This window comes from Sminthopsis crassicaudata, chromosome 5 (genome assembly GCF_048593235.1).
Source record: "Sminthopsis crassicaudata isolate SCR6 chromosome 5, ASM4859323v1, whole genome shotgun sequence".
NCBI lineage: Eukaryota > Metazoa > Chordata > Mammalia > Dasyuromorphia > Dasyuridae > Sminthopsis > Sminthopsis crassicaudata.
In genome coordinates this window covers 7,474,196-7,494,861 of record NC_133621.1, presented here as the reverse complement: position 1 = coordinate 7,494,861, position 20,666 = coordinate 7,474,196, and the positions used below count along the sequence as shown (strand labels likewise).

At 41.4% G+C, this 20,666-nt stretch overlaps 1 protein-coding gene across 2 annotated transcripts; it reads left to right on the top strand.

Moving 5' to 3' along the window:
• Window positions 1-3,176: 3,176 nt before the first annotated feature.
• On the top strand, window positions 3,177-17,234 carry AGR3 (anterior gradient 3, protein disulphide isomerase family member). Of its 2 annotated transcripts, none has more exons than XM_074267151.1 (8): window positions 3,177-3,425; window positions 5,733-5,891; window positions 8,503-8,566; window positions 12,363-12,415; window positions 13,109-13,185; window positions 13,726-13,789; window positions 14,602-14,685; window positions 15,422-17,234. In XM_074267151.1, the coding sequence occupies exons 1-8, from the start codon at window positions 3,365-3,367 to the stop codon at window positions 15,469-15,471; spliced, it is 612 nt and encodes a 203-aa protein (XP_074123252.1). In that variant the 5' UTR covers window positions 3,177-3,364; the 3' UTR covers window positions 15,472-17,234. The 2 variants fall into 2 exon arrangements, with proteins under 2 accessions (XP_074123252.1, XP_074123253.1); XM_074267152.1 differs by having other exon boundaries at window positions 3,184-3,561; window positions 15,422-17,231.
• Window positions 17,235-20,666: the final 3,432 nt, after the last annotated feature.

Here is a 20,666-nt window from a genome sequence, read left to right as displayed (position 1 = left end):
TCTGTGGTTTTTCATGAAAGTCTGACAACTTTCCTCATCTGGGGAAGAGCTGGACTTCTCTTGTCTAAGATGGTAAAATCCAGTGAAATTAGAATTTTGTACCAGGAGATTCAGCTGGTGTGAAGAGGTTTCTAGGCTTTTAATGCTGCTCAACCACCAGGAAGACTTCCAGGATCTCCCCAGTTCCCAATACGCCTTCACTCTTTAATAGTTTTTTACCCACTTCTCCATGGCTCTTTGGTGTGTTCTGTCCCATCACTGGAAGGGAAGCCTCTCATTTTTGTCACTAGTTCCCAATGCTTGTTATGGAAGCGGCATTTAATAAGACTTTGTAGAATTGGATTAGAGGCAGAGATGAGGGAGATAAAAACACAATCCACAGGAAATGAGAGTTCATACCCACACGTACATGGAAGGAGTAAATTTTTTCAGGCAATCGAAGGAAAGGCCAAAAGCTGCTTTGGAGCATGCTGTCCAGAGGCTGCCCCCTCTCATCTTCACCTACCTTATTCCTTTTCCTCAGTTTCTTTTCCTGGTTCAGCCCCTGGCTTCCTGCTTCTTCCTTTCTCTGACAGTGGAGATGCCTGAGGTGGTGATCTAAGAGGATGCTCCTAATTCCAAGAATCCAGCTTCTAAGAACCGTCAGCTGCCCCAAAGCCCGGATGATTGACTGAGTCCCTGGAGGGTTGATGGGTCCCACTCCCCCATCTTTGCATGGATTAGATGTAATAAAACAGACAATATTCAGAAGAGAAAATGCAAATGATGGCACAGTAGAGAGAGCCCCGGGAAGATTCATCTTCCTGAATTCAAAACCAGCCTCAAACACTAACTGAGCAAATCACCTCACCCCTGCTTGCCTCAGTTTCCTCATCTGGGAAATGAGCTGGAGAAAAGCTCCAGGAGCTTTCCCAAAATGAAATGTAACTCCAAATGGAGTTACAGAGAGTTGGACACAATTGAAAACAATTGAGTAACAACAACAAATACTCGTTTGAAAAAGTCTTTGCCCTTGCTAACAACCAGAAATGCAAATTAAAGTAACTCATAGCCATAAAATTGACCCCAATATTTAACTTGCAGTATTTCAGAGAATGCAATAGAACAAGTATTTATTAAGTTCCTACTATCTGGGGGGCAGCTAGGTGGTGCAGTGTATAGAGCACCCGCCTTGAATTCAGGAGGACCCGAGTTCAAATCTGGTCTCAGACTCTTAACACTTCCTAGCTGTGTGACCCTGGGCAAGTCACTTTACCCCAGCCTCAGGGAAAAAAAATTCCTACTATCTCAGGTGGCATTGTAGAGTAATTATTATGCTGCTGCAGCATAGAATGCTTGTGTAAGTCCATCCATTCATCGCCAATCAAATTGGAAATTCGTACAGTCTTTTTTTGGAAAATAATTAGGCAGAACATTTAGTGGAAGGTTTAAAAATAATCCTAATTTCTGATGCAATAATTCCATTCCATTCCCAAAGCCTGAGCATTATCAGAAGCAAAGCCCAAAATGGAAGCAATCTGTATAAAGACTTTTTTTTATATAATAGCAATATTTATCACTGAAAAAATATCATCCCTCTCCCCCCAAAACTGAAAGTAATCAGACTATCCAACAATAGAATGCCTACATTGTGGTACATTGAAATTACGGAATATAACATTGCAATTACCACCAGCAGATATAAAGTATTTAGAGAAATTTCCAAAAGCCTTTATAAAATCAAGTCAACATGAAAAAAATAAAGCCAAAAATTCTTCCAGAAGTCCCTGTGTTTATTCTATGGTCATAAAAAGAATTTGTGATTAAAGTAAATTGCCAAATTGAAGGAAGTTTTGAGAGAAGGACTAAAGAGTTATGAAAATTATCCATTTGATTTGTTTTTTGTCTGGACTTCAATTTATTGATAGCATAAATAATTTTTCCTACTTTCTACCTCCTTCTCTTCTTCCCCCTCTCATTTCTTCTCTCCTTCTCCTTTCTCCTCCCTTCTCTTCCTTTCCCTCTCCCTGTCCTTGTCTGCCCCACTCTTTCCTTCATCTTTCTCATTTTCCACCTTCACCCTTCTCCCTCACTACCTCCCTGTCCTCTCTTTTCTTGCTTCTTCCTCATTCCATCCCTCTTTTCACCTCCTTATCCCCTTCTCCTTCTCTCCCTCTCCCTTTATTTCTCTTCTTTCCCCACTTTCTTCTCTTTCCTTTTTCACTCTCAAACCTACCGAAGTTGCAGTTCCCCTGTAGAATCCCTGGTTTTTAGCTCTTTCCATCCTTCTTTCCTGCTTTTGTAATTCTCCCTAGCCTTCCCGTCTGGCCTGGGCATTTTGAAGGGGCCCCAGAAAGCAATCATGGAGATCTCACGGGGTTATCTGTGTAAGGATGGAGGAAGACAGGGGATGGACTTGTGACTGGGCCTTGAACTTCCAGAAATGCAGCCAGTGAGAGTACAAATGGCTGGATTCAAAGTGTGACTTCTTCCTTAACAGCCTCTTCTTCCATCCTGGACCTTCATCTGAGGGGACTCCCACGTGCTCACGCTCTCTGCAGACCCCCTTTCTACCCTGTCTCTGGGGAAGGCAGCTCCCTTCCCCCAAATAAACAAGCCGTCATGCCCTTTTTGTACATCTGCTCTTCCACCACTCTCACGGGAGCCCTTAGGGGCAGGATCCATCTTTTTTACTTCTATTTTTAGTATGAGCTCAGTAATTGTTTCTGCTGGCCAGCTCCAAGGTCAGCCGACCAGCGACCACTGGCCCCATTCCAACGCCCTCATTTTACAGAGGAGACCATGGAGGGCCACACACTATCACACAGGTAAAAAATAACAAAAGTCGTATTCTCAATCCAGCGAGTCTTTGTGACTCGAACCCCAGCACTCCCTTCTCAGACCACGTGTGACTGTGAGAATCATAAAGAGAAAAAAATCACACCCCAATAACTCATTTTGCTCTAAGGAAAATGAGAAATGAGCTCGGTCCATAAATGCCATCCCGGGGCTATTAAACACAGTTTAAGAATTAGAAAAAGTCATTTTGATTTTGTTTGTTTTTTACTTCTAAGGTATATTTTTTGAATCTGCCTGCAGCTATTCATTACATTCCTTGGGGCAGAATTACACAAATTAATTCACTTTCCGGCCAATCTCCAAGGCCCACTGAGCTCAGCCATGCCCAGGAACAATGGTGTACAGAGAAGCCCATCATTCAACTGCTGGTTTCTTTTTCCATTGAACTCCAGCCAAACAGGCTGTTCGAGGTTGGGGCTTGGGGAGGGGAGGCCGAGGAGACCCACAATGGAGATCTGGCTTTCTAATGAGCTGCCACCTGATCTGAATTAAGAGAGGGAGAAAGACAAGTTCCCTTTGGGAAGGCATGAGAACCGGGGAGAAGAGCACCAAGATTCTCAGACACATCACACTCTGGAACTCTGCAGGTGAATCTGCTCTTGTCACCACAAAGGTGGGATTGGGGATCAGGTGTTTCTTTTGGGCCTATAAATCCTCACCCATCCTGAAGGGGACACATTCAGGAGAGAGAAAAAAAGCTACCAGGAGCTCTGATTGAATAAGGTAAGCAAAAGTTTCCAGGCCTTTTATTCGGGAGTCAAACTATTTAATATTTGATTTAATATTTATATTTAAGACAAATATTTGTATTTAATATTTGATGTTTGAGTGAGAGAGGTATTTTGCCAGATTATTTGAGGGAAATGGCTTGTAGATGATATGTAAGCATCCTCCTCATCCTTAGGGGACTGGCTACTTTTGCAACCTTTATGTTCCATAAAGAAATCATTCAAAGAAGATAGAAGATAATCTAGGGGGTATTGGGGGGTGAAGGGGAGTCTCTAGTCCAGGAGGCTGAGCACATAATGATCGGCCATCAGACTTTACTAACAACTTTCCTTCACCTAATCTATCTGTGCATTAGTCTGGGAAGGCAGCAGAATCCCATGAGAACTCAGAAAAGAGAAATGGATTGTTTAAAGGTAAAAATGATGTACTGAAACAAGGTGCAAAGTCATCAAGATGAATGTAGAGTCACGCTCAGTTTTTTTAAAGTAGCCCCACAATTCCAGGGCAAGAATGTCCTAGCTGGAGAGGAATTGGGCAGAGGAAGATCTGGGAGGGCGAGTGGACCTCAGCTCACTATCAGTCAAGAAGGCAGAAAACAAAACCAGTCTATCCTTGAGCTTTGAAGGGAAAGGCAGAGGGTCCAGTTGTGATCATTTGGATCACCAAAGATTATGAAGGGCATCTTACTGGCAGGTCAACATGATTGCCAAAGAGCATTGAGCACGGGCTTTGTTAGGATTAGCTGAAGGAGAAAACACTGAGTCTGGGAAAGGGAGAGACAGGGAAGTGAACTGTCTTGATCATTAAATTTGGAGGGGAGATCAGGCTCTGCTTGGTCCTAGAAGGCAGAAATGGGAGTAAGGAGGGGAAGTCACAAAGAGACAAATGTAGACTTGAGGTAGGTGGTGGTTGTTATTGCTTTAAAGTGATAATACTTTTAGCTTTCCCAAAGTGAAATGGACTGACTCAGAAGAGCATACATTCAACTTCACGGGGATCTGGGGAGAACATGAGGGCAGGTCTCCAAGCCCAAGGTTGACGATGCTTTCTTTGTTGAGGAGAATATTTTTTAGGTGTGACAAAGTAGAAGACACTAGATTCCTACCAACCCTGAGATTCTAAGTTCTAGCTTGATAGGAACCATGAGGTTCTAAGTTCTGGCTTGGTAGGAACCATGAGGTTCTATGTTCTAGCTTGGTAGGAACCCTGAGATTCTAAGTTCTAGCTTGGTAGGAATTCTGAGATTCTAAGTTCTGGCTTGGTAGGAATTCTGAGATTCTAAGTTCTGGCTTAGTAGGAACCCGGAGATTCCAAGTTCTGGCTTGGTAGGAACCCGGAGATTCCAAGTTCTGGCTTGGTAGGAACCCGGAGATTCTAAGTTCTGTGATATTATCTGTCTCAAAGTGGGTGTGTGTTAAAAATTCTGGCCACCATCAAGATATCCTCATACTCCAAAAGTTTGCCCTAAAATGATCCACAGAAGGAGAGGCAGAAAACAGGAGAGCTACAAATGAATGGAATGAAGAAGAATCCTTTTCACCACTCCTATCCCCATCCCTGCATTTCTTCTCCTTTAAAACTACTCCAGAGTGTGTATTCCTTTTCCTCAGCTCAGCTCCTATTTTGTCTTGAATCGGGAGCTTTCTGACATGGTCCCATGTCAGAAAGCCTTTATTTTGTCTGTCTTTTCAAACGGTAAGCCATCTCTTTTCCTTCAAAGGAAGGAATGCCCTTGAAGGCAGAAACAGCCTTTGTCTTTTGCCTTTGAAAACTCAGTGTCTACCACAGTTCTTGCTCTAGGTCAAGGAGCACATTCTATTCTTATCTCCATGCCTTTGCACTGTCTGTACATCACACATAAAATGTCTTAAAATTCAGATCACCACTTTCTCCATGAGGTTACTCCTCCTTCCATTCCTTGTATCTGCTCTGATGATTTGGGGGTGCATAATTCAATACATATGTCGTTTCCCAAATTAGGCTGAGACCCCCTATAAGTTTTTGGTTCCCTTTTTATTGTATCCAGCCCTTAGCTCAATCTCTGAAATATAGTAGGTGCTTACTAAATACTTGTTGATTGCCTGATTGATTCTTTGCCAAAGCAATAAAGTAGGCTCTTTTAAAAGGATGACCATCAGCCCTTGACACCGTCCTTCCTGTTGCAGTGCACAATCACCCTGTTGGTCACCGAGGGCTTCGCCGTGTTCCTCTAGAAGAAAGGATGTCACAATCAGCTTTGTCCCTCCTCCTGCTTGTGACCTTCTCTACCAGCCTCACCGTGGCCGTCAGAAAGGACAAGAGAGCTCCTCAGACTCTCTCCAGAGGTTGTGGGTGACACGAAACCTGTTTCTCTAAACTCTTTAGCCAGTTGTGGGAGGAAGGAAGGAAGGTTTTTTAATTGCATCTTTTTTCATCCACATACTATTATACAAAGTGTTCTCAATAGCCAGACATCTCAGCCATGTCCAACCGGGATATCACTTGCCAAGGAACTCTTGATGTAGTCTATTGTGGGTAAAGAGAGCTATGGCCCAGAAGAACTGAGGCTCTGGTCCTCCTCCCTGAGCCCAATCCCACCCAATGCCAGGCAGTCAAGAGCGTGGCTTGGAGGAAATGGGAAATGGACACGAGAGGTAATGGAAGAGCCTGAGGAATGAGTTTTTAGCTGAGACCAAGGCAGTTGGGGGCATCAGGAAGATCCTCAATAAGGAAGTGAGTGGAGATGATGTAGAAAGTGGGCAAGAGAACACCCTCTGGAAGGGAGGGCAGGGATCAAGGTCAAACTTCTTGTGTACTTTGTGCCAATTGTGCCAAAGATCAGTCCTCCTTAAGCACAGAAAGAATTAGCAGGGAAACCACAAAACCAGGCTCACAGCTAGACCATAAATTGAGGTCACAGGCAGAGACTGGAAAAAAAAATTTATGAGGAAATTGAGTTCCACCCCCTAGGTACCAGAGAAGTGGGAACCAGCACTGCCCTGGTGGCCCAATGGTATTGGCAAGACCTGGATTCAAATTCTGCCTCCAATGCTTATTGACCATATAAACATGCAAGCCACTTCCTGAATCTCAGTTTCTTCATTTGGAAAATGAGTGACTTGAACTGGTGACCTCTAAGTTCCCAGATCCGTCCTGATCTGTGGCTGGATGGTCCTGGGGATTTCTATGAAGCTTGGGCGGTCAGTCACCATCTGGACCTTGGAAGCTTCAGTCTGACTTAGATTGCAGGGGGTGCAAATTGGGAGTGAAAGAGATTTTCTTGAATGTGGCAAATGCCACCTGAATCTCAAAGAAATATAATTAACACCAAACCAACACATGACATTTTATGTGAAGCTACAAAGGGGCTGGAAACGGGAAGCATCCGTGAGCTGGGCAGCTCCTTGGAACAATAGAGCTTCCCCAGCTTGAATTGCGACTCCTGCACATGTGTCAGATAGTAACTGGTTGGTCATTGTCCAAAATGACCAAAGAGAACCAAGGTGATATCAGCGTGAGCCAAGGCTCGGTGTCCAACTGAGGCTGCTCCGACCAGCATGAGCTCTGGTTAGTCAGGTTGTAGAAGCATAAGAGGTCACCCCACGATGGATGAAAAGATAGCTTCAGAATCAGGAAGAACCTATCAAATTCTACCTCCATTATATACATCCTAGATCTATGATCTTAGGAGAATCATTTGAATTCTCAATGCCATAATCAATTAAACCTATACTTGTTGTAGAGTTAGTGTCAGTCTGCATGGATAAAGAGAGTTTTCTCAACTGGAAGCGCCGATATCACTGAAACTCCAGATCTAGACAAAATAAACACTGTAATATTTTTCCCATAATGACTTTAGAGAAGAAATGCATAAGAATAATCAAGGGCACTTAGGACCAAAAGAGGCAGATACAGAGAGTTGGTGATAGAGAAAGCTTTGGGCACAGAGATGGAGAGACAGAGACAGAGATAGACAGAGACAGAGACAAAAGACAGAGAGACAAAAGGACAGACAGAAAGACACAGTGAGAGGCAGAGACAGAGACAAAGAAATAGAAAGAGATAGACAGAGACAAAAGACAGAGAGACAAAAGGATAGACATAGACAAAAAGACACACAGTGAGAGACAGAGAGACAGAGGCAGAGACAAAGACAGAGAAACACAGAGAGATGTGGAATGGTTTCCATGGATTGTGCAAAGAGCCCCTGGCAAGATCTGGAGTCCAAGATCAGCCCCTTCCAATTGTGTGGTCAACTCACTTTCACCTTGAAAATGATAGACTGATGGCCATAGGAGTGAGAAGACAACTCAGAAATGATCAAGGTTAACCTCCCCATTGTACAGATGAGGGACAGACCAGAAATGAGGGACTTTCCCAGGATCACACAGCTTGGTACAAGAATACGACCGCCACCTCCTTCCCTGATGTGTTAGTCATTCACATTTCTCTTTTATTTTAAGATTGAAAACACACCTGTGGATAAACAATGCTTTATTTATCCCCATTTTGTAGATGAACAAACTGAAGCTCAGAGCAGAGAAGCATTTTGTTTGGGACCAAATAAAAGTAAAATCAACCCAAACCTTTTGCCTCAAAGATTAAGATCACCATATCCCACTGCCTGAAGAATGAAAGGCAATGTGTGTGTGTGTGTGTGTGTGTGTGTGTGTGTGTGTGTTTGTATGTGGCCATAAAATGCTGCATAAATATAACTTGTTCAAGGGGGCAGCTAGGTGGCGCAGTGGATAGAGCACCAGTCTTGAATTCAGGAGGACCCGAGTTCAAATCTGGTCTCAGACACTTAACACTTCCTGGCTGTGTGACCCTGGGCAAGTCACTTAACCCCAGCCTCAGGGAAAGAAAAAAAAAAAAAAAAGAAATATAACTTGTTCTTATTATCATTATTATTTCACAGTAAGTGCTTGTTCGATGTATTTTCTGTTTCTGCTTCAGGATGGGGTGATGACATCACTTGGGTACAGACTTATGAAGAGGGGCTCTTCCAAGCCAAGAAGAGGTAAAGAACCCATTCTAAAGTGCTTTTGAGATATCATATGAAACAGAGGAAGGAAAAGGGAAGGAATGATTAAAAGGGAGAAAGACAGAAAAGGAAAGAAAGAGAAAAGAAGGGAAGGAGGGGGAGGAACAGAGGGATGGGGGATAGAATTGTGAGTGGAGATATGGATATGGGTATATGACAGACAGAAATGTGGGAGAAAAAGAAAGGCGACAGGAGCAAAGAGAGACCAGGAATACTGTCTTTCCTGATAGAATTGGTCCCTCTTGAGAGGAGTTTGATCTTCATATTCTCAATGTTTAAGGTACACAGTAGGTGCTTAATAAATTGATTTTGCTCAAATGATGGAAAAACAGGACCAAAACAGGACAATTACATTGGAGTAATTCATGGCTGAGAATCAGACACCCTGACCCCCCGACTTCTCCCTGGGGAAGTCACCTCACTGCTCCAGCCCTCTGTTTCTTCATCTCTAAAATGAGAATCCTGGACTCTGTGACTGTAAAAACAATCTAGTTCTAACATTCAATGTCGCTCTACCTTCAGAAACAGTTTCTCAAAGCAGACCTTATTCCCTCCCTGAGTCACTGCATGCTCCCCACATATCTGATTAGTACCAAAAGGCAATTTTTACTGTTTTCACAAAACTCTGATGCTCATCAAGGCATAATGTGCAAGGTAAATCTAAGGCATTTATATTTATTTTCTAATTGGCGTTAAATGACAGAATTAAACAGGTAGTTACAAATACGTGTGTTGGTTCCCTCCTGGTATGGGAAGGGATCTCAGGAGTCAGTTGTGCTGGAAGCCAGTTCCAACTAGATTTTTGGTAGATTTTCATGGTGAACATTTACACCTTGTAAATTGTGAAGATTCGAGATCTTGATTCATTGTTCGGTTGATTGTCTAGACTTAAGAAAGTGATGCAGAAAATGTTAAGAATGCAAATGAAGCATAAAAAACACATGATGTGCAACTCTTTTTTTTCTTTTTTTTTTTTCCTGAGGCTGGGGTTAAATGACTTGCCTAGGGTCACACAGCTAGGAAGTGTTAAGCATCTGAGACCAGATTTGAACTCAGGTCCTCCTGAATTCAAGGCTGGTGCATGATGTGCAACTCTTAAACCTTTATTAGTCCTCCCCTCCTCAGAGGTCTAGCCCAATTTCTGCTTGAAACATTAATCCTCACTGCAGACTACCCCAAAAGTCTCTCCCAGAAACCCCCCTAGTTACAATAAAGGGAACTCTCAAGTCAGCCTGTTTCATTTTAATTATTAGGGATAAAAATGAAAAATCTTAAAACTTGGTCCAAGAAATCAAATTCCCAAATATAATTTTGGGAGCTGTGCCTTAATAGCATGTAGGGAGAAGGGAAAGGATCTGTGGGGGGAGGGTCACCAAGAGGGGGAAGGATATTCATGGCTTCCAAACTCAATATGAGTCAATGGTAAGACATGGCAGCCAACAAAAGCTAATAGTTTGCCTTCAGAGAGGCATTAGCCCTAGGAATAAGGAACCTACGGTGCCAGTGTATTTTGCCCTGGTCCAACAACATAGTGTATTGTGATCAATTCTGAAAGCCATATTTTAAAAAGGATATTAATAAGATGCAAAAAGACCAGGGAAGGGTAAGTAGAATAATGAAGAGCCTCTAGCTGACACTACATAAGAATGAGTCAAAGGAACTAGGGATGTTTGGTCTGAAGAAAATAAGGTTCCATTTATTAGACTATCTGCCATCTTGGAGAGAGGGTTGGGGGAAAAGAGGGAAAAAATTGGAACAGAAAGTTTTGCAAGAGTCAATGCTGAAAAATTACCCATGCATATGTTTTGTAAATAAAAAGCTTTAATAATAAAATACAAGAATAAAAAAAATAAGGTTTGTTGTAAGGCATGGGGAAGGGGTAGAATAGCTATTATAAATTATGGTTTTCCCTTTCACATCACAACTTTCCCCATTGTGGTTTTGATGTATCATAGGTTGGTATGAGAAATTAAATCAGAATTTGGAGGGAGTTCTGCAGAAATGTCAAATGACATGCAAAGGCCAGCAGACAGCACAGAAAAAGGTTGGAAAGGCATATATGTACAGTATTATATATGAGCTTATTTTACCATTTAATACCATAATAATTCAGACTTTTCTGGTATAAGAGAAGGCCAAAAGTGTTTCCATGGATTATATGGACTTTCCAGATTGCCAAGGCAGTACACCCCTAATCTCCATAATGTGTGCTCTAAAATCTGCCAAGAGAAAGGGGTGTTGGCCCCAAAGGATACATGAGGAACAAGGGATTATGAGGAAGAGTCTGGTAGAGTCCTAAGAAATGGTTACTCAGAAGTGGAATGTGCTTGCCTTGGGAGGTGTGCCTTCTCACTCAGTGAGATCTCCAACCAAAGCTTGGAGGATGGGGTTCTCCTTGGGACTGTGTAAGAGGGGGAGCATTGAGGACTTAAACTCAGACTAGAGAGCTCCATCATCCCTTCCTGCTCCGAGGTTCTGTGATTCTGGGAAGTTTTCCTTTGTGATGAGTCAAAATCTGCCTCCCTGTGGCTCCCACCTGTTGGTCCTTGTTAAATCCTACAGCTCCAAGCAGTCGAAATCAAATCCCTCAAGAGAACTAGCTACCTGCCCTGGACCAGTCTGTTGCGTTGTTTCAATTTGGCCAGTCATATTTTCCCTAAGAACTTAAGTACTTGTAAGTCCCAAAGGTGGAAAGCTGAGGGGTATCTTAGAGATTGTGTAGCCTACAAAGGAGTGAAGCACTTATATATATATTTTTTTCATTTCTTTAGCAGAAATGAAAAGATAAGGGGGTCACCAAGCAAATATCCCTCGTGTAACTGGAAGCAGAAATTTGACTTAACAGAATCTCAATCTGAAAGAGCAGGTTCTAACAATTCCTTCTCATTTTTCTCCACTAAATCCAGAGAAACTGGTCTTCATTCTGTTGCTCCCACAGGGAATTTCATCTCCATATCTGCATTTTTGCCTCTATACCTGGAATCCATTCCCTCTGATACATAAGAACTTTCACTTCCTTCACGATCAAGCTCAAGTGTCATTTTCTCTATTAATCCATTTTTGATTTGCTGGTGCCCTCCCTCCCCAACTACCTTGCATTTAGCTGTGTTGCCTTCATGCTCTATATTTGTGTACATATTTATGTATATATATATATATATATATATATATTTATATTTATATGTGTACATGTCATCTTCTTTGACAAAATGAGTTCCTTGAATGCGAGGAGTGTTTCACTGCTGGATTTGTATCTCCAGCCCTTAAATACAGTACCTGGACCCGTAGTAGGTGCTTAATAAATATTTACTGATTGGATGGTTGATTGATTTTTTAAGAATCACTTTAATTATCTCTTTGGAAAGACTAAAATCTTTCTTATTCTGAAAATTCTCCACAAAAATTGAGGTAGTCTTTGGAGAAATGAGTATCCTCAAAAAATTATCCTGGATATCTCTAAAGAGGATTTAAATTAATCTATAAATCAAAATTAGAATTTATTGATTTTGTTCATCATTTATTTTTCAGGTCAGTTAAATCAAATAAAATTATTTATTAAGCATTCTACTATGTGTTAAGTGCTCTACTGGACACTGGGAACTCAAGATCAAAACTAAAAGTCCTTTTCCTCAAGGGGATTACCTTCTACTGGTATATCAATTAACTAAATCTTAAAATTAAATTTGATTCTCCAATTTTTCACTGTACCTTCTCCTGGGTCAAAAGTGAGTATTTGCCTTAACCGGAAGCTATTTGTATTTTCTTTGTTTAGTAACAAGCCCCTGATGGTCATTCATCATCTGGAGGACTGCCAGTATTGCCAAGGTAATGTTAGGCATCTCACACCTTCAGAGCTTTCAAAAATGAAGGAGCAAGACTCCCATTAAAATTCTAAAGAATGTAATGTCAGGGCAGCTAGGTGGCACAGGGGATAGAGCACCAGCTTTGACCAACCATGACATCTGATTTCATACACTTAACACTTCCTGGCTGTGTGACCTTGGGCAAGTCACTTAAGCCCAATTGCCTCAGGGAAAAAATGTCCTCAAAACTAGGCTTGGAAAAGGCAAACCATGTACACCCTGCTCTACTCTGACTAAAGAAACATATGGCAATTATCACCAGCCTCCACCCCCCATGTTGATAGTAAATACTCTCATTCATAGCAAGAGTAGAGGGGATAAAAGAGCAATAAATGAAATAATCATCAAAATCTAAAATTAATCCACTTGAAATATAAACTTTTGATCTACCCTGGCATGAAATTATGAAGCTACAGATCTGTAAATAAGACATCATCCTTTTTATAGCTGGCACTAAAATAATGTATTGGGAGATAGAAGCAAAAAGAAAAAAAAGAAAAAAAAAAGGAAATAGGAGAAAGTAGATGGTAGAGGTCTGACCTTATATCCTTCCAAGATACAAAATCAAACAACTATGCTTATCAAATAGGATTCTGAGGAACAAGGGTTGCCTAAAACTGATATTTATTAAAATCAAGTTCTTTTGTCCTTTCAGCCTTAAAGAAGGCCTTTGCCAACAGTGATGAAATCCAGGAAATGGCCCAGACTAGCTTTGTCATGCTCAACCTTATGGTAGGTGAAATCCACATGTTAGATTTATTTCCAATGGGAAGTTCCAATGGTGAGTTTTGCTTTTATGCTTATATTTGGTTTCTTATGACCTATGAAATCTAAGAATCAGTGGGGCTTGAAGAATAGAGAGCTGACAGATTTAAGTCCTATGTCTAATATATCCAACTGTATGATTCTGGGCAAGTCACTAAACTATTATTTTTATTTCTCAGGCAAATTTATCATAGACTAGTTGTGGTTTTCATCTGTAAGATGAACTTAATTTAATATATTTTATATTTAATATTAATATTTTAATATATTTTATATTTAATATTTTAATTTATTTTATTTTAATATATTTTTATTTTCAGTCAAAAGCTGAATTAATTTATGAATTAAATATAGTATTATTTATTTAATTATGAGTTATATTTATATACATATAATTTATAAATTAACCTGATTAATTTATGCTATTTTAACAATTAGTTGTACAAAGAAAAAAATGACTATGTAAGCTCCTTTTTAATCTTTCCAAATTTCTTCTCTTCCCTCCAGCATGAAACTACAGACAAGAACCTGTCACCTGATGGGCAGTATGTGCCCCGAATCATGTTTGTGGGTAGGTATCCACATATGCATGTGAATAAACTTCAAATGCATCCTTGTTTCAAATTAAGATTTCTAAAGTATTCCTTCTCTTCCCCCCAAAAAAAAGCTCCAATTCAAGTATATTTCTGTCTCCAGTAGAAAGATATCAACCTCACCCATCTCAAAATAGCTCATTTGTCACTGACTTATATTTCCTTAGTTAAATGTAAATAGAGTCTGGGTCTCACTTTTCTCATCTACAAGATGATGGGAATCAGCCAAATGGTCTCTGAGGTCCTTTCCGGCCCTATGAACTCTAATTGGGTTATTCCTTCCAATAGTAAAAATTAGTAGAGTTAAACTCTAAAATTTAGGAATCACTAACAGTACAAAGGATCCCTGAGGGGCAGCATGTTGACTTAAAAAACTCTATATTACTATTATCTCTGTTTTATTGTATTTTATTTATGTTGATAAATATTCCCCAATTGCATTGGGAATTACTGGTTCTGGCTGCCCTCTGAGGTATTGTGGGCCATCTATACAGCCTGTTGTGCCATGGTGTTTGTCATCTCTAATATTAATGGCACATATTAATCCTTTACCACTTTCTCATCCTATGAGATATTTCTGCAATTGAGAGATTATTCAGTCAACAGCATTTATTAAGTGTCCACTGTATTCTAGGCACTATGTTTTGTGCTAGCTATACAAAAACCAACATAGAGCAATCCCTGCCCTTTTCTACCAGAAAATCAGCTCATTCCTCCAGACCACATGTCCCGAGTACTTTTGTAATTACATCACTTATATAATAATAATACATTTATTTCTTTGGAGTAGATCCCTCTTTAACAGTCAGAGCTGACATCACCGGGAGATACTCTAATAGACTCTACACATATGAACCCCAAGATTTGCCAGTGTGTAAGTATCTGCTCCAGGGTCCCTTGAGATTTGGGGGAAAGAAAGATCCCTTGATCATTTTTAAATTTCCACAAATTAGGAGATAAGATAATCTTGTTGAGAAAACTCATCCAAATTACATGGGTCTCTAACATGATACCATGCCTAGAAAAAGAATGTTGCCTACCAGAGTCTGGCACTTAGGGTGAAGGGATGGGGGTGAGGAGGGTGGCCCATTCTGATCAAGTACAATGGAGTTGGAAGGTTAGCCCATCCCCCAAATAGTCTGACCCCAAAGCTGATGGCTTGTCTGGTGGAAAATGAGCTCCTTCAGCCCCTGGGCTGAAGCAGTGGGTAGAGAGGAGGCAAGTAAGGGAGTGGAGCGTTATTCTTAGGGAGGCATTAAGAAACACCTTGGACAAAGTATTCCCACACATTGACTACTACTAGAATGATGCTTTAAGGAACTGCAAAAATTGGCCCTCCTATCCATCTTGATAGCCTGAACGATCTACTCCATGAAGACCTTACTCTTTTGAAAGTAACATTCAAATTGTCCCAATTCCTTTGATGATATTTTAAAACCCTTAAACTTACATAATGTACTTTTGTTTTTTTCCCCCATCTAAGCTGACTCTGTTCACAAATTATTTATGTCAATAGGTCTGTACACATGGGATGGCACACAGGAGAGGTGAAACAATCTGCATATTTCATTTTTGTTAGAAATCCAACCTTTCCTTGCTTTTTTTTTCAGTAATAGAAAACATGAAGAAAGCCTTACGACTCATCCAAAAGGAGTTATAAACGCTGGTGGAAGAGACACAAGAAGCCTAAGGGAGCAAGGACACAGAAATCCTCTCAACTTTAAAGCATAGTCATTAGCTTTCTGATTAGTGCCTACTGGGGTGACCACAACACAAGCACACAGGGATGTGTGTGAGGGTCTCTTCTCTGCCTTCCAATATTTTAAAAGTTGTGTTTGAGACTTTTGAAGTGAGAAGGTGACCCCTGGAGCAGGGTAGTGTCAAGTCTTGGGGCTGCAATATGCAAACTCATACATTTAATTTCACAAAGAATAGCTTGGGAATCTGATAATTGGGAGCAGAGCTAATGATGGCAGGGCCAAAAAAATTCACTCATAAAATGCCAACCACCGTCCAGCCCCTACTTGGAACCTTGGACAGCACTAAAGTAACTTAGATTTATTTATAATGTGAAATTATCTGAAATTCCCAGTGAAGAGTAGATGATCCCAGTTAGGCAACCACAGGCAGTGCTCATTTTCACCTCAGCTCCCAAGACATTAGAATCACGTGCTTTTTTCCTTTAGCATTTACTTAACAGGCATTCATGGCATTTAATTGCAATTTATAGTTTAAACAACATTGGGGAAAATAACAAAATGTAGGTTACCATGAACCACCTTTGAAGTCAGGAAAACTTGGATTCAAATTCTGCCTTTAAGATGTAACTCACTGTAAATGATGCAGCAGCAGGTTAGCTCAATGCACAGTTTTAGTGTTCGAGTATAATGATGGAGGTATAATGACGGAGCACCCATAATGTTGTATAGATATGCAATAAATGTTTTTTTTTAATCTAAGCTCCCAATCTCTAAGCATCATTAATGGCTGTGTCAACTCTATTCTCAGGATGATAACTTGAAATAAGTAACATAAAGATCAAAGTCATTTTGGAGAAAGATCTCTGGGAGAATGATGCCCCGGGGGCATATTCTGTGGCAGTCCTGGTCTGCTAACCAGAGGACAGTTGATTTTTAACTAGTAGGGACTTCAGAAGCCATTCGTCTTCACAATTCTCTCTGACTTCTCTGTCCCAAACGTTCCTCCCAGGTCCCCTGGTAGCCAGAGCCCCTCCAACTGCTTCCCTATTTGACCAGTGACTTGAGTGGAGCCATTGAAAAAAAGCTGAGTAAATCTATAGATAATACAAGGCTGGGATGAAGGGAAAACTCTCATGTTGATAATCCAGTTAGCAAAAAGACATTGAAAACCCAGACAGAAATCTATATACATCATCTTACATTTGGGTTTTTAAAACCAGTGTCACAAGAAAAATTCAGGTGAAACATGTGTAGATGATAATCTTGGTAAAGATCCCTGAGGGGTTGAGTGGTTTGTAAGCGCAGCATGAGTCAATAATGTGACGTCACATTGAACTAGAAAGCTGATGAAGCATTTGCCTGCTTGAAAGATACTGTACAACATGAGGAGAGTCTCACTGTACTGTGCTAGATGCTATCTGGAAAGCTGTGTTGGGTTCTGGGAGTCCCATTTTAGGAAAGACATTAAGGAATGGGAGAGCATCCTGTAAAAAAGAAGAGACTCTGGAGAGACCTGAGGGCCGGCTTCAAGTATCTGAAGGACTGTTCCACTGAAGAGAGATTAGACCTGTTTGCTTGACCCAGAGAAAGACCAAGGGGCACTGCGTGGAAGCTGCACATTTGTTTATTTTATAAGAAAGACTTTCCAAGAATTAAAATTGTCCTGAAGTGCAAGGGAATGGGTCCTCCCTCCCTGGATGCTTTGGAACAGTGACTGGGCAGTCATTTCTCAGAGGGTTGTAGAAGGGATGCTGGAGGAGGAGGATGGAGACCTTTTGTTAACCCCTCCAACTCAAGCTTTTTAAAACAATGGTGTTTAAAATAAAAGATTTTCACCATTTGGAGGGTATTTTGTGGGCACAAAATGTGTTATTAGAGAAGAGAGAGAATGCTCCAGTAGAGCCCAAATTTCCACAGGTTTTTGCTTTTCTTAATTCATATGAAAGAAAGAAAGAAAGAAAGAAAGAAAGAAAGAAAGAAAGAAAGAAAGAAAGAAAGAAAGAAAGAAAGAAAGAAAGAAAGAAAGAAAGAAAGAAAGAAAGAAAGAAAGAAAGAAAGAAAGAAAGAAAGAAAGAAGGAAAGAAGGAAAGAAGGAAAGAAGGAAAGAAGGAAAGAAGGAAAGAAGGAAAGAAAGAAAGAAGGAAAGAAAGAAAGAAAGAAAGAAAGAAAGAAAGAAAGAAGGAAAGGAAAGGAAAGAAAGAAAGGAAAACCAGATGTAAAAATGGGTGGGAGGAACGCTAAGAATTACCATTCAAGTGAATTTGCTCTTTGTTATACTGAAAAGTCCAACATTATTTTGCAATCAGAATTCTTAGGCCATGTTCTGGCTCATCAGGTGCCCCTTCCTAATGCTTTCCCCTTCTCCCATGCTGACTGAATACAACCATCTCTTAGTCCCTCTTCTCCACTCTGAGAATTCTGGAACAAGCCAGTTCTCTCTTTTGAGTATATCAATGACTGTCCCAAACTCCAGTGTCCAGTTGATTACTCTAGACCTAGAATAGTATGGATATTATCTTCCTTTTGTTGGATATGATGCTTTCCTTAATGAACTGAAACCTCCTTTGTTAGTGCTGTTGTCTTGACAAGTTTACTTGTGATTTGTGAGGGATGTGAAGACCCTCCATTTGTGGACAATCCCCACTCCAACCATGCTCACTGCAACCTGGCTCAGCCCTTGCAGAGACCTTAGACTTTGACTCCCTTTTTCCCCCTTTCCTCTTTTCCAACTCTCCTTTGAGTTTTCTTCCCATCTAAGCTTCTGGAGGACAGGAACTAACTTTCTTTCGGCTTGTATTTCTATCCCTCACACTTAACCCAATATTTGCAACATAGCTGGCTTTTAATAAGTGCTTTATCAATCTTTATCCACTTCATAATCACAAAGCCCGACAACCCTGAAGACTAGTTTCTGCCCTTCTATGCACATCCACACACCTGACTAATGGTGCTGATTGCCTGCCCAAGGCTGAGAGAATACCTTAGCCCCATTACTTGGCTGTCTTGCCTTCTCGTCATCTGCCAAAACATCACATAAAACAAAGTGCCTCCAATGAGCATCACACTTTCTGGATCTCCCTTCCAGATATGAAATACAATCTTTCTCTGGAGCAGCCTTTTAGAGACAGGGCAATTTGGGTCAGCCTTTGGAATAATGAGTACTGTTAGCCTAAGAACGGAGCATCTTTGGTTTATTTTGGTTTTTTATAATATTAACTTTTTTATTTTTCAAAATACAAAATTTCAAAATTCAAATTTTATTTTACAAAATACAAAATTTATTTTTCAACATTCGCCCTTGCAAAACTTTGTGTTTCAAATTGTTCTTCCTCTCTGTCCCCTTCCCCTAGAAAAGCACATAATCCAATCTAGGTTAAACATGTGCAATTCTCTAAACATATTTCCACATCTATCAAGCATCCTTGTTTTAAAAGCTCCCACATCCAAGAAAGAGAGATTGATCATGTTTCTGTTGAGGGTCTTTTCTGGAGAAGAGAAAGGACAGTATTTGAGGCAGACTTGTTCACTGGTGTCTGATTCTTCATGACCCTCTCTGGGCTTTTCTTGGCAAAGACTCTGAAGTGGTTTGTCATTTCCTTCTCCAGGCCATTTTACAGGAGGACCTGAGTTGAATAAGATTGAGGGACTTGCCCAGAGTCACACACCTATAAGTGTCTGAAGCCATTCTGAACTCAGACCCAGTCTCGAGGGAGGCAGTTAACTCCAGAAGGTTGGATCTCCAGTCGAAGGACAGACGTGGCAGTCTGTGGATTGTTGCTTTAAAAGAAAATTCCGAAGGTTCAGGTGGAAACAATGGGCCTCTCCCTTCCCACACAGATTAACTTTCTGGATTCCAGGAGCTCCCTGCTAAGGGGTGGGAGAGCGGGCATTCAGGGGGGACTGGGCATTCAGTGCCAGTGCTGGCCAGGAGATAGCCTCTCAACGAGACACCAGGAACGTCTCCCTCCCTCCTCTCTGCTTAGGGATTGGCTCTAACCACTGTTCTCAGCTTTTTTTATTTGTGTTGCTATTGAACACAATGACAGACAAATGTTTTCTGTCTCTCTTAGAAGCCTCTTGAGATCCTAGAGGAGCATGGGGTCTCCTGAAAAGATCAATGAGCTTGGAATCAGGTGGTTTCAAAAATAAAGGGGATAATGCATTTTGATCTCTGGATCTGTTTCCTCTTCTACAAGGGAAAGTGATCTCTAAGGCAGCTTTCTGTTCTAAATCTCCAATCTCCTGATGTAGCTTCAATCCCTGTCCAGGCAGCTTTGTGCCTGAGGGACCTCTTTGTGCCTCAGTTTCCTTATTTGTAGAACTCGTGAAAAGCCCGAGAGGATGTGAAGGGTACTTTCCTGCTCCCCTTCCTTTGACCCTCAGTAGCCTGACATCCCTCCCACTCCCCCAATCTGTGTGGAAGGTGTCCCTGAATCTCAGCAGGAGCTTTATGGCTAGCAGCAAGTTCCACTTCCCTTTGGGGACTTTATCAGTCTTAACCTTGGGCCTGCCGCTCAAACAAATCCATGCACTTAACATCAGTTGTCCTGAATGGGGTGCCTGAAGAAACAGGATACTCCCCCAGATCCGTCTCCCTGCAAGTGGGCGTGGGGCCTTTCTCAGCAGATGGCTGGTACAAGACCAGAGGGAGTTGTAGATTTCCCAATAGGCAAATATTTGCACTGGACCGGAACAAAAGGAGGAAAAAATCCTCAGCTTAGTTGACGGAGAAGACTTGAGACTTTGGGACACCTCAGCGTTTAAGCTGGAGTCGGAAGTGGGCCCCGAGCCGGCCTGGATTTCAGCTGTTCCCGTCTCTGACGCCTCTTGTTGGCCAGAGTTACTCTGGGAGAACTGAGGAAGAAGAAGGTCCAGGTGGGGATCTGGAGACGCATCTCCTTCAGAATTAGAGGAGAAAGTCTGGGCCATTGGGAAATTTTTGTGTCTATCCAGACTAAGCACTGCCCATACCTGTGGTGTGGAGGGGATACTTCTGCGTCCCCCAAGTCTGCGCCAAAGGAGCTAGTTCTCAAAGGGACCCCTAAACCTCAAGGTCAGGCTTAGGGAGAGTCCATATCCAGTATCCGAGGACCAGGCTCACTAGCTTTGGAGGAGATCCTCACTGGGTGGGCTGAGTGATAAGGAGCACCCCAGG

What these genes read in the sequence shown, in the direction of transcription:
- AGR3 (XM_074267151.1), top strand. Translation starts at nt 3,365, where the DNA reads ATGAGAACCGGGGAGAAGAGCACCAAGATTCTCAGACACATCACACTC. An exon ending in CACACTCTGGAACTCTGCAG is followed by an intron (nt 3,426 to 5,732) that starts GTGAATCTGCTC and finishes TTCCTGTTGCAG; the next exon opens with TGCACAATCACCCTGTTGGT. An exon ending in GGACTGCCAGTATTGCCAAG is followed by an intron (nt 12,416 to 13,108) that starts GTAATGTTAGGC and finishes TTGTCCTTTCAG; the next exon opens with CCTTAAAGAAGGCCTTTGCC.